Raw genomic sequence first — 13,572 nt, 5'->3', positions numbered from 1 at the left:
GAGGACTCTAACCTCCCCTTGGACAAAGACAACGATTTTAGGGACTCTAACCCGTGGAGAGGACTCTAACCTCCCCTTGGACAAAGACAACGATTTTAGGGACTCTAACCCCTGAAGAGGACTCTAACCTCCCCTTGGACAAAGACAACGAGTTCAGGGACTCTAACCCTTGGAGAGGACTCTAACCTCCCCTCGGACAAAGACAAAACACAAAAACGGTTGATTTCCCACCACTGTTGGTTTGACTAGGTACGATGAAACATAGTAATCGTCTAAATTTGGTTCTCAGTTCCGAATAGCAGTACTTTGAATTAACAGGTGTCTGCTTACCTTTTTTTTTACGTTGAGGCGCCTCTAACGATTATGTCTGCCTCCTCGTACCGGTGTACGGGTCTCTCTCCCGATCTGTCGGTCGGGCCGGAACCCTCTGGACTCCCTCTTTTCAGCGTCGGGGTCACTATTTGAAGGATTCAAAATCTATGTGTCTATTCCAATATGTAATGATGGTATTCAATGACACAAATCTGTGTTCTAGAAAGAGTGGTCTGGAGTCGCAGAGGTCCGATAATATCAGCTTTAATGCAGCAGTTGGAAATCAACAAGTACAGAGCTCTGGGGTTGTCTACGTTTCCCTACCCGCAACAGAGTTTGGGCTGGTTCACAAAGTCCAACTGGCTATCTGTCCCTCCCCAGCATATATTTATACAGTGCAATTGAAACACAAGTATTAAAAAAGGGTTGAGCTTGTTCTCTCGTGCATCAGGGAGTTGTTCTTGCCTACGCGTCCCACCTGCTCGGGTGCCGTCTCCACCCGGTTTCAAGGTTGTTTCTGAAAATGAAGAGATAGAGACACAAAGAACAGCCTGCTTCCCACACCCAGTGTGAGACCCAATGTTTAAGCCTAAGCACACTTCTAAGTTCATAACTTTAATAAGCACAATATATTCTTTAATATATATATATATATATATATATATATTTAGCAAGATATAAAATGTTGAAATACAGAAATACATAGGCATGATGGTGTTGACGATTAACCGTTTGTTCCAACACCGTTATCCACGAACAGCATCTGAATATAGCAGTTCCTCTTCTCTCAGGACGGAAGGCAGAGCCAACAGGCAGTTATGTTGCTCTTTTGGAGCAGAATATGGTTATCTAATGACCTAACAGAATTAAATAAATACTGATAAGCATTCTGTTATTTTAAAATATAAACATGTATTGGGTAGCTAAGTTTTTTTTGCATATATTTGGTTAATTTCACTTCCATTTAATTCCCCTTTCATTTTTCAGAAGAACTTGCTGTTATTTTACTATGATAATATTGTCCAAAAGCATGACGTGTTTGCATGCTCTGTCACGTGATCTCTCTGGATCAGTTAGCCGTGTTTCTAAAAAGAACGACATTAACTAATGGCGTCGGAACCAGCGATGTATATCTGCTCAGAAAATTCAAAGATAAGAAAAATGTAGCTAACATCTGAAAGTTTAAGTCAACAAAACATGACTTTCCAGTCCAGAACAAAAGTATTTCAGTTTTTTTTTACTGTAATTTAGAAGAAGTTTACCTCAGGATAACCACAGGATATTCGCGGTGTATAAACCAGGACATTTTGTAGCTAGTAGCTAATAAAGAGCGACTGAGGTGGGATATTCTTCAGTTGGAATCCAACTCAGTGGAACAAGTTCGCCAGGTAGGCTGATATTTCACCGTTTTATATGTAAAATGACATTTTAGGTGACTGAGGCAGGGTAAGGGGAACGGGAGGTAGTTACAAATATCTAGCTAGGAAGAGGCAGCAGGAGAGGGCTTTGCCGTTTAGTTGTTTATTATGCATAAGACCTCATTGGCGTAATGCAGGAACGTTTGTATGCCAACTGCACGACTTTCAAACAGACGATATTGTTGTAAGATTTTAGCATTCAGTCGAACAACCCCATTATATTAGCCGTTTCCCAATATGGCTTATATAGCATTCAATAAAGCGTGCTTGATGCTGCCAGTACACACTCTCCCTGCGCGTTGAACTGCAGGGTTTCCAATCTGTCAGACCAGCGCAGGTGACGACAATGTCCCTTGATTGGGGATAGCGGCCAAGTTTTGTGGAATACAAAAACCTTTTTCAGTTTGAAGCTCAAGTTCCAATAAAAGGGCGAGTTCTCGCTTTATGTTTCTAGTTTTCCAATACGTCTATATCGTTGCCATTATACACAGGTAGTTTAGGAGTGATCTTATGCTGACACAGTGTATCAGATTTTCCAGTCCTTATTTGCCGTTTAGTTGTTATTTATTATGCATAGTTGTAAAATGTAGATTGACATACCAGGTTTCCCAATGTCATTGGTGGTCTGTGCACTGTGGTCTGTTCTCTGGTCTGGTGAGAACTGTGTCCCTTCCCTCTACCTGTGCCCCTTCCTGTCACCTGTGTCCCTAAATATAGAACCCTGTGCCTCCAATGACTGCCACCCAGTGTCCAAAATATTCTGACAGTTCTATCTAACCAAAATAATATGACATGTCAATAAGAAACACAAATGGCTCCTACAGTTAGGAAAGTGGAAGATAGATACTGTCTATTCTGCCGGAAAGCTAAAGGAGAACTACAGCTTAACTACAGTTTAAACAAGAACTCACACAGGGAGACTTATTAGTTGATTTGGTCACTACCTCCGTATACAGAGGAATGGCCATTTTTATTTATTTTTGTGTACGTCTATTAATTGTAAAGTGGTATGTTCACGTCAACCAAGAGGCCAGTCGTGATGTGTCGTTTGTGAACGATTCCTTCATTTTGAACGAATCTTTAGAATGACTGAGGAGTAACGAGTCGTCTCAGTGAGCGATTCGTTCATCTTCTCGTGGCAGCGCATAGGGACTGTTGCATTGGCTCAGTAGAGGAAACAGAAAGGATTCGTTCACCTCATTCACGTTCACGTGACTGCTAGGTTTAGCATAGAAGACGTGAATGATTCGAGTGATAATTACAGGTTTTGTTATTTTTGCTTTACTTACAGTTCAGTGCAGTAATTGTTTGCTGTGATAATTAAATACCAGTGTGATAATAAGTGACCATTTCAAATCATGCAAACTGTCATGATGTATTGTATTTAATGGGGGAGTTTTTGTGGAAATATTATCTGGCACACAAATGTGCAATTCCTTTCCCTATAGCCTACTCTAATTTATCTTGGCTGGTTTAGATGCACTAATATTTCTTCCTTTGGAATATGATAACTGTTTAAAATAGTGGAAATATTGAACAAGAAAACTTGCTTGTTCTTTATCCTCGATTCTCTATTATCATCCCAACATTCCCAATACAAAAACCATGTTGTACAACTGGAATGTTGACCACAGTATCATTCTTATACAGGATAAAGAGTTACATCTTCAACTTTTCTGATATTGGATTACGTGGGTCACTCTGTCTAATGAGGGGAGGTGCAGCTATGACAGTACCTGCCAAATGAACCCCTCTGTGCTGACTCACTCTGGAGGCCCAGATGGATTCTGTCACAATATTGATCCTCTTTCTACAGGCTGTCAGGCTGTCTGGTCACAGAGGAAGGCTGTGCTTCTCTGGCCTCAGCTCTGAGGTCCAACCCCTTCCACCTGAGGGAACTGGACCTGAGCTACAATCATCCAGGAGAAAAAGGATTGAAGCTGCTCTCTGCTGGACTGGAGGATCCACACTGCAGACTGGAGAAACTCAAGTAAGGAGATGTTTGTTTTTTATATACCTCTTTAGGTAATGTCGCTTAACACTGAATATATCTAATTACGTTAATAGGCCTTGCATTTCTTGATGTTACAATTAAAACTGCATGTTTACTCTACAATCTACAATATGGTTGTAGCCACAATCATAATTGTATTTCCAGAAAGCGGGTTTAGTGAAAACTGAGTTTTTAAACCCTGAGATGAGGGAAACTCTGGGTTTTTAGCTCCAGAAAGAGAGGTCACTAAAACCAGATGTTGTAAAATGTAGCTCAGCTCAAACTAGGTCCTAGTGTCGGTTTGAAGTGAATGTAGCTAGGGACTTCAACAAGAAAAGAAAATGGAATCAATTTGAGCGCAAAATAGTTTTTGAGCTTCATATAATATAAACATTATGTTGGACTCATATTGTTATATTTGCCGAATGTGTTTAACTACAAATATTATTATATTTACTCAGTTTTGGACTCCTTTGTGCAGAGAATGATGATACTAAGGCCCAATCCCAATGTCCCCCCTAAACCCTAAGCCCTGAACCCTCACACACTTACTTGACGTCACCTAGTAAGTGATTGAGTGCAAGAGGCTACAAGAGCTCAAAATGCTATAAATTGGAATGGTTCAGCACTTTGCGCCATTATAGGTAAAATAGTAATGTTGTTGGATCAAATCTGATGAAAGCATATTTGGAATTTATCATCAAAGGACAACCTACACACTAGGGCTGCACGATTATGGCCAAAATGATAAGCACGATTATTTTGATCAACATTGAGATCACGATTAATTATCATGATTATTTGTTGATTTAAACCAAAACAACTTTTTTTGTCACGTAGGCTAATTATACCATGCAGTTCGTCAGTGATGAAGTAAGCAAACAGCGCTTGATCGGCCATGACTGACGTCAACTAGGGCTGGGCGGTATGGCCTAAAATGTTTATCACGGTATAATTCGTAAGCACTGACGGTAACGGTATATATCATGATATATTAGTTATTCTTAAAATGTCATGACAATCCACACCGCACCGCAGCAGCTAATCTACCGCACTCGAACGGATTTGGATTGGGTAACTCCGGTGTGTCGCATGAGTTGAATTTTCCAAATGTTGCAATGTTTAATTGCCATGCAGACCGACTTCTCAGTAGCCTACGCGTTCAACAGTAGCCTACGTTTATGGGATCGCAAGAAAACTCTGTAAAATATTTGTTGTGAGTTAGCTCGAGCTATAAACAATTATTACATGGCTGAAGAGGACACTTCGTCGCGTCACCGGGGGGGGTGGCTGGTCATGTAATGCATGCCGCACTATCTGATCAAAATGACATTTCTCTCTACAGTCAGAGCTCGCGCAAGAAGGTGGAACGTAAGGGAGATACCCTTTCCAAAACTTATAAGGGCGTAATAGTTTGTGAAAGACCCAGAGAAACACAAATATCTGACGAGGCAAAATCCCGGACAGTTTTGGAATCCCTGCCCGACGCATTTTTTAGGTCTCGAAAAGAGGACATGTCCGGTTAAAAGAGGACGTCTGGTCACCCTAGCTGAATGGCTACAATAAACATTTCACGATTCTAACCAACCTGGCATTGGATTTGTCAAATGCATTCTGATAGATTGTTCATATTCGCGCACATGCATGGCTTTGAGGTAGTGAAAAAGATAGTGTTTCCACCTTTGGATAGCACAATTCGACGACACAAATTACAGAGCCTATAGGCTACTGTTTGTTGGTCGATGTCGGATAACCGGTGAGAACTATCACTTGACTTATATTTTATACCAAACAGAAACACTTAACTTAATACATTTATTAATATATCGTGATATCCATGATATGGCAAAATCCATATCATGGCACAACGCAATACCGGTATTCGCGTTCATACCGGTATACCGCCCACCCCTAACGTCAACGCAGCAAACCAGGAAGCAGGAATGTCCGACTTTACGCAGCCGTTTATAACTCTTCCCCGACTGCAAGCAGCAACTCTCTCTGGTCGTTTCACGCAGCCGATGTCGAACGCACCTATGGTTTACGGAGCGCTAGATTGGCTTTGCCAAAAGAATGCCGCATTTTAAATATCGCTCCATCACGCGAATTTGATCATGGGAAGCCAAAATCGTGATCGTGATTAAAATTTTATTAATTGTGCAGCCCTACTACACCCAGTTCTGGCTATATTAACCGTCAGTGAGCTTTGTGTTTAAACTTTCTGATGTTAACTGTTATTTCTAACTTCTATTTCTGTTTACGTCAGGGTTGGTTGCTCCTTCCATGCTTGTTTGTTTACTGTTCTTCGTCTTTCTTGTCTTATGAGGAGGGTTAGCCAGGATCTTTTTCTCTCTTCCAGGCTTCCCCCGGTAACCCTCGTGTTTCACATCACTACGCTGTGAATTGTGGGCAAGTCTGCAAAAATGCAGACTTACGGGTGCATAAAATGTGTTCGAAAGAGCCCTCACGAACTTGACAATTTGACAGTGGGACAGCCCTAAGCCCTCACAGACTTAGTGAGAACGTGCCTCAAAGTCTGTGAGTCTGTGAGGGTGGACATTGGGATTGGGCCTAACCGTTCGTAAACTCCAGATTGATTGTCCTGTTGTCTCTGAGGGAAAAAGCTGTTTGACCCGTGCATTGATTCAGAGCGTGCACGGAGAGAGGGGCTTATTCACAGACGTGTCTGTTGTAGTGAGAGAGAGAGAACGCGAGCGGGGCAAGAAGGGGCTGAGCGAATCAGTATGCTGCGTGCAGCTCTACCATTAAATATTTTTAATAGTAATATTTTTCTGAAAATGTCTTCATACTCGGCTGCACGCATGAGAATTTCTAATTCTCTGGATAAGAGCGTCTGCTAAATGACTAAATGTAATTCCAGTGAATTAGAAATGAACTAACTCAGATCAGCTGTTCTGGAAGCGATAACTCTGAGCTTCCCATCTCAGGGTTCATCAAGTCAGAGTTCAGGGTTAGGCTCAGAGTTTGTAAAACCTGCTTTCTGGAATACACCTCTGATGATAAGAGAGAAACAACATGTTTACTTAGAAAGTCAGTTGCTAAGTCACTTATCAACAGGTGAAGTGTATTTTCATCATTCCTCTGCTTATCCCTACAGTGTGGATCATGGTGGAGGGTGCAGGATCAAACCTGTCCCTAGGAAATGTGAGTATTGACTGCTACTTGGTTCTAGTACACAAGGTCATACAAGGGACAATACCATTAGTGACTTGGACACTGTCAAAAATGGACACACACACACTGTAAACACACACTTTTAGAAGCAGTAATTTAACACAATTACCCACATTAATACTGTGTGTACGTCTGTGTGTGCTATGTCCCCTTCCTTCTCCCCTCCTCCCCTCTTCCTCTCCTCCCTCTTCCTCTCCTCCCCTCTTCCCTTCTTCCCCTCCTCCCTCTCCCCTCCTCCCCTCTTCCCCTCCTCCCTCTCCTCTCTTCCCCTCTTCCCTCTGCTCTCCTCCCCTCTTCCCCTCCTCTGCTCTCCTCTTCCCCTCCTCCCTCTTCCCCTCCTCCCTCTTCCCCTCCTCCCCTCTTCCTCTCCTCCCCTCTTCCTCTCCTCCCCTCTTCCCCTCCTCTGCTCTCCTCCCCTCTTCCTCTGCTCTCCTCTTCCCCTCCTCCCTCTCCTCCCATCCTCCCTCTTCCTCTGCTCTCCTCTCCTCCCCCTTTCCCCTCCTTACTCTCCTCCCCTATTCTCCTCTTCTCTCCTCTTCCCTTCTTCCCTTCTTCCCCTCCTCCCTCTCCTCTTCCTCTCCTCCCCTCTTCCCCTCCTCTGCTCTCCTCCCCTCTTCCTCTGCTCTCCTCTTCCCCTCCTCCCTCTCCTCCCATCCTCCCTCTTCCTCTGCTCTCCTCTCATCCCCCTTTCCCCTCCTTACTCTCCTCCCCTATTCTCCTCTTCTCTCCTCTTCCCTTCTTCCCCTCCTCCCTCTCCTTTTCCTCTCCTCCGCTCTTCCCCTCCTCCCCTCTTCCCTTCTTCCCTTCTTCCCCTCCTCTGCTCTCTTCCCCTCTTCCCTCTGCTCTCCTCCCCTCTTCCTCTCCTCTTCCCCTCCTCCCTCTTCCTCTCCTCCCCTCTTCCCTCTGCTCTCCTCCCCTCCTCCCGCTTCTCTCCTCTTCCCCTCCTCCCTCTTCCTCTCCTTCCCTCTGCTCTCCTCTTCCCCTCCCTCTTCCTCTCCTCCCCTCTTCCCTCTCCTCCCCTGTTCCCCTCCCTCTGCTCTCTTCTTCCCTCCACCCTCACCCTCTTCCTCATCCCCTCCTCCCCTCTCCCCTTCTTCCCCTCCACCCACTCTCACCTCTTCCCCACCACCCACATCCTCTCCTCCCCTCCTCCCTCTACTCTCCTCCCCTCTTCCCTCCTCTGCTCTCCTCCTCCTCCCTCTTCCTCTCCTCCCCTCTTCCCTCTGCTCTCTCTTCCCTCCTCCCTCTTCCACTCCTCCCTTCCTCCCCACTTCCCATCTTCCCCTCCCTCTCCACTCCCTCAACCCCACACCCTCACCCACACCACTCCCTACTCCCTCTTCCTCTCCTCCCCTCTTCCCTTCTTCCACTCCTCCCCTCTTCCCCTCCTCCCTCCTCCTCCCTCTTCCTCTCCCTCCTCCCTCACCACTCTCAACCCCTCCACCCACAACCCACCTCCCCAACCCCATCACCCTCTCCTCACCTCCCCTCATCCCCTCCACCCACAACCCCTCTCCCTCCTCCCCACTTCCACCACCCCCTCCCCAACACCTCTCCTCTCCTCCCCTCATCCTCTCCCCCTCTTCCCTCTCCCCTCCTCTGATCTCCTCTTCCTCTCTTCCCCTCTTCCCTTCCACCCTTCACCACACCTCAACCCACCTCCCCACATCCTCCACCCCTCTACCCAACTTCCGCTCCTCCCTCTCTTCCCCTCTACCCCACCTCCTCAACACTCCACTCCTCTCCTCTCCCCCTCCTCCCTTCTCCCCCTCCTCCCTCTCCCCCCACTACCCCTCCACCCCACATCCACCTCCCCTCTTCCTCTCCACCCCCCTTTACCTCTCCACCCCACATCCCTCTTCACTCCTCTTCCTCACCACTCCCACTCTCACAACCCTACACCCAACCCACCACCCCCACAACCACACCACCCACTACCCACACTCCCCTCTCCCCTCAACACACACAACCACACCCCCCTCAACTTCACCCTCCCACACCACAACCACACCTCCCACAACACTCCTCCCCAACCTCCACCACCCCTACCCCAACACCCACACCATCACCCCTCCTCCTCACCCACTACCTCCCACCCCTCTTCCCCCCACCACTCCACCCCACACTTCCCCCTCCTCCCTCTAACCTCTCCTCCCCCTCAACCCCACCTCCCCTCACACCTCTCCCCTCATCCCCACTCCCTCCTCTCCCCTCCCTCTCCCTCTACCTCTCTCCCCTTCACCCATCTCCCACTCCACCCCCTAACCCCTCCTCCACAACCACTCCTCCCCCTCCCACACCACTCTCCCCTCCTCCCCTCCACTCCTCTCTCCCCACATCCCCTCCACCCCACACCCCTCATCCCCACTCCTCTCCCTCTCCTCTTCCCCTCTCCTCCCACTTCCCCTCTCCCCTCTTCCCCTCACTCCTCCCTTCACCCTCCCCTCCCTCTTCCTCCTCTCCTCTCCTCCTCCTCCCCTCTCCCCTCTCTCCCTCTCCTCCCTCTTCCCCTCCTCCCCTTCCCTCCTCCCCTCATCCTCACCCTCCCCCCATCCCCTCCTCCCCTCCTCCCCACTTCCCTCCTCCCCTCTTCCCTCTCCTCCCCTCTACCACAACCACACCTCCCCTCTCCCTCCCTCCACCTCTCCTCCCTCATCCCCTTCTTCCCTCCTCCCCTACCCCCCACCAACACCACCCCACAACCCACACACCCACAACCACAACACACAACCCACACCCACACTACCTTCACCAACACACCCACTCCCACCTCAACCTCCCCACATCCAACCCACACTCCTCCCTCTTCACCCACACCTCTCCTCCCCCTCTTCCTCTCCCCACTCATTCCCCTCTCCCACTCCCTCTCCCTCTTCCCCCTCTTCCCTCCTCCTCTCTCCTCTCCCTCTTCCTCCTGCCTCTCTCTCCCTCTTCCTCTCTCCTCTCCCTCCCTCCCTCTCCCCACCCCTTCCCTCTCCTCCCCTCTTCCCCTCCTCCCCTCTTCCTACCTCCCCTCTTCTCTCCTCCCTTTTTCCTCTCCTCCCCTCTTCCCCTCTTCTCTCCCTCATCCTCTCTCCCCTCTTCCCCTCCTGCTCTCTTCCCCTTCTCCCCCTCTTCCCCTCCTCCCCTCTTCCTCTCCTCCCCTCTTCCCTTCTTCCTCTCCTCCCCTCTTCCCCTCTTCTCTCCTCTTCCTCTCCTCCCCTCTTCCCTCGCTCTCCTCTTCTCCTCCTCCCCTCTCCTCACCTCCCCTCTCCCTCACCCACATCCCTCACCTCTTCCCCTCTTCCCTCTCCCCTCTCCTCTCCTCTCCTCTTCCCCTCCTCCCTCATCCCCTCCTCTCTCTCCCCTCCCCTCCTCTCTCCTCTCCTCTTCCCCTCTTCCCCTCCTCCCCTCTACCCCCTCTCTCCTCCCTCGTCCCTCCTCTCTCCCTACTCCCCTCTCCTCTTCCCTCCCTCTCTCCCTCTTCCCCTCTCCTCCCTCCTCCCTCTCCCCTCCCCTCTCCCTCCTCACTCCTCTTCCTCTCCTCCCCTCTCCCCTCTCCCTCTCTCCTCCTCATTCCCCTCCTCCCACTCCTCACACCTCATCCCTCCACCCCCATCCTCTCCACCCCCTCATCCCCTCTCCCCTCTCCCCTCACCCTTCTCCACTCCTCCACTCTCTCCTCACCCTCACCTCCTCTCCCCTCCTCCCTCTCCCCCTCTTCCCCTCCTCCCTCTCCTCCTCCCCTCATCCTCCCTCCCTCATCCCCCTCCTTCCCTCCTCTCCCCTCAACCACTCCTCCCCTCTTCCCTCTCTCCTCTTCCACTCCCCACTCCCCACTCACCCACACCTCTCCTCCCCTCTTCACTCCTCCCCACTTCCCTCTCTCTCCTCTCCCTCTCCCTCTCCCACTCACTCTCCCTCTCCCTCCTCCACTACCCTCCTCCACCCTCCTCCCCTCTCCTCCCTCCACTTCCCTCTTCCCTCTCCTCCCCTCTTCCCCTCACCCTCTCCTCTCCTCCCCTCTTCCTCTCCTCTTCCCCTCATCCCACTTCCCCTCCCTCTCTCCTCTTCCCCTCCCTCTCCCTCTCCTCTCCTCTCCCCTCTCCCCTCTACTCCCTCGTCCCCTCCTCTCTCTTCCCCTCTTCCCCTCTCTCCTCCCCTCTCCCTCTCCTCCCCTCTTCCTCTTCCCTCTCCCCTCTCTCCCCTCCTCTCCTCCCTCTTCCTTCTCCCTCCTCTCCCTCATCCCTCTCTCCCCTCTTCCCCTCCTCTCCTCTTCCCCTCTTCCCTCTCTCCCTCTTCCCTCTCCTCTCTTCCCTCTTTCCCTCTCTCTTCCTCTCTCCTCTCCCTCTCTCCCTCTCCTCCTCCCCTCTTCCCCTCTCCTCTCCTCCCCTCTCCCCTCTTCCTCTCCTCCCTCTCCCCTCCTCCCTCTCCCCTCTTCCCCATCTCCCTCTTCCCCTCTTCCCTCCCTCTGCTCTCTTCCTCCTCCTCCCTCTTCCCTCTTCCCCTCCTCTTCCCCTCCTCCCCTCTTCCCTTCTTCCCTCCTCCCTCTCTCTCCTCTTCCCCTCCTCCTCCTCTCCTCTTCCCTCCTCCTCTTCCTCTCCTCCCCTCTTCCCTCCCTCTCTCCCTTCTCCTCTCTCTCCTCTTCCCCTCCTCCTCCTCTTCCCCTCTTCCTCTCCTCCCCTCTTCCTCTCTCCCCTCGTCTTCTCCTCTCCTCTTCCCCTCATCCCTCTTCCCCTCTTCCCCTCCTCTGCTCTCCTCTTCCCCTCCTCCCTCTTCCCCTTCTCCTCTCCTCTTCCCTCCTCCCCTCTACTCCCCTCGTCCCCTCCTCTCCTCTTCCCCTCGTCCCCTCCTCTCCTCTTCCCTCATCCCTCTCCTCCCTCTTTCCCTCTTCCTCTTCCCCTCCTCTGCTCTCCTCTTCCTCTCCTCCCCTCTTCCCCTTCTCCCTCTTCCTCTCCTCCCTTTTCCCCTCCTCCCTCTTCCTCTCCTCCCTCTTCCCCTCCTAACTCTTCCCCTCTTCCTCTCCTCCCCTCTTCCCTTCTTCCTCTCTTCCCCTCCTCCCTCTTCTCTCCTCTTCCTCTCCTCCCCTCTTCCCCTTCTCCCTCTTCCTCTCCTCCCTTCTTCCCCTCCTCCCCTCTTCCCCTTCTTCCTCTCCTCTCCTCTTCCCCTCTTTCCTCTCCTCCCTTCTCCCCTCCTCCCTCTCCTCCCCTCTTCCCCATCTCCCTCTTCCCCTCTTCCTCTCCTCCCCTGTTCCCCTCCTCTGCTCTCTTCTTCCCCTCCTCCCTCTCCTCCTCATCCTTCCTCCCTCTTCCCCTCCTCCCCTCTTCCCTTCTCCCCTCCTCCCTCTCTCTCCTCTTCCCCTCCTCCCTCTCTCTCCTCTTCCCCTCCTCCCTCTTCCTCTCCTCCCCTCTTCCCTCTACTCTCCTCCCTTCTCCCTCTCCTTTCCTCTCCTCTTCCCCTCCTCCCTCTTCCCCTCTTCCTCTCCTCCCCTCTTCCTCTCCTCCCCTCTTCCTCTCCTCCCTCTTCCCTCCTCCCCTCTTCCCTTCTTCCGCTCCTCCCTCTCTTCCCCTCTTCCCCTCCTGCCTCTTCTCTCCTCTTCCTCTCCTCTCCTCCCCTCTTCCCTTCTCCCCCTCCTCCCTCTTCCCCTCTTCCCTCTCTCCCCTCTTCCTCTCCTCCCTCTTCCCTTCTTCCCTCTGCTCTCCTCCCCTCCTCCCTCTCCTCCTCCCTAGAAAGATGGAGTGATGGGGGCTGATGGGGGATGATGGAAAGAGGGATTTTGGAGGGAGAGAGGTGAAAGGAAGAGAGGGAGAGTGGAAGAGAGAGAGAGAGGGAGGGACAGAGAGCAGGGTAGAGAGGATGGAACAGAGAGGAGAGAGAGAGAGAGAGGGGGAGAGAGAGAATGAAAGGGGAGCCGGCAGGAAGAGGGAGACATTCTAATGTGAATGATGATGACCAGTAATATATTGTGTCTTGGTCTCCCCCATCAGATGCCTGTGAGCTCACACTGGACCCAAACACAGCAAACAGAGAACTCTCTCTGTCTGAGGAGAACAGAAAGGTGACATGGAGGAGAGAGGAGCAGCCGTATCCTGATCACCCAGAGAGATTTGAGAACTGTCGCCAGGTGCTGTGTAGAGAGGGTCTGTCTGGGCGCTGTTACTGGGAGGCAGAGTGGAGTGGAAGAGGAGGATGGGTTTCTATAGCAGTGACATATAAAGGAATCAGCAGGAGAGGAAGGGGTGAGGACTGTGTGCTTGGACTCAATAACAAGTCCTGGAGTCTGGACTGTGATGATAACAGTTACTCTGCCAGGCACAATAATAGATCACTGCCATACCTGCCCCCCCCTCCAGCTCCCACAGAGTAGGAGTGTATCTGGACTGGCCGGCCGGCACTCTGTCCTTCTACACAGTCTCCTCTGACACACTGACCCACCTGCACACATTCCACAGCACATTCACTGAGCCCCTCTATCCTGGGTTCTGGGTTTTTGACTCCTCAGTGTCCCTGTGTCAGGTAGAATAGCCCACACACACTCTCACACACTGTGCTCACATAGATGTCATTGAAGATTGAACTGTACAGTTGGAATTGATATCCCAGAGTGTTTGTAAATATTGCTGTGTGTAGAATGTTTGTTTTAACCTTTAGATGTAAATATTACTGATAATTAAA

At 50.7% G+C, this 13,572-nt stretch overlaps 1 protein-coding gene across 2 annotated transcripts in view; it reads left to right on the top strand.

Moving 5' to 3' along the window:
• LOC134017785 (NACHT, LRR and PYD domains-containing protein 12-like) overlaps positions 1-13,572 on the top strand; it is a 114,701-nt gene that overhangs the window by 34,520 nt on the left and 66,609 nt on the right. The window contains exons 14-16 of one of the 2 annotated variants that reach the window (XM_062457797.1): positions 3,547-3,720; positions 6,842-6,888; positions 12,885-13,535. The exons of the other annotated variant lie outside the window; for it this stretch is intronic. Of the exons in view, the coding sequence (XP_062313781.1) occupies positions 3,547-3,720; positions 6,842-6,888; positions 12,885-13,264 (601 nt within the window). The 3' untranslated portion in view covers positions 13,265-13,535. Of the gene's footprint in view, positions 1-3,546; positions 3,721-6,841; positions 6,889-12,884; positions 13,536-13,572 lie in introns of those variants that run through there. 2 annotated transcript variants of the gene reach the window in all.

Source organism: Osmerus eperlanus, chromosome 3 (genome assembly GCF_963692335.1).
Source record: "Osmerus eperlanus chromosome 3, fOsmEpe2.1, whole genome shotgun sequence".
NCBI classification, from domain to species: Eukaryota; Metazoa; Chordata; class Actinopteri; order Osmeriformes; family Osmeridae; genus Osmerus; species Osmerus eperlanus.
The sequence above is the reverse complement of the archived record's forward strand: the minus strand, read 5'-3'. Positions and strand labels throughout refer to the sequence as shown.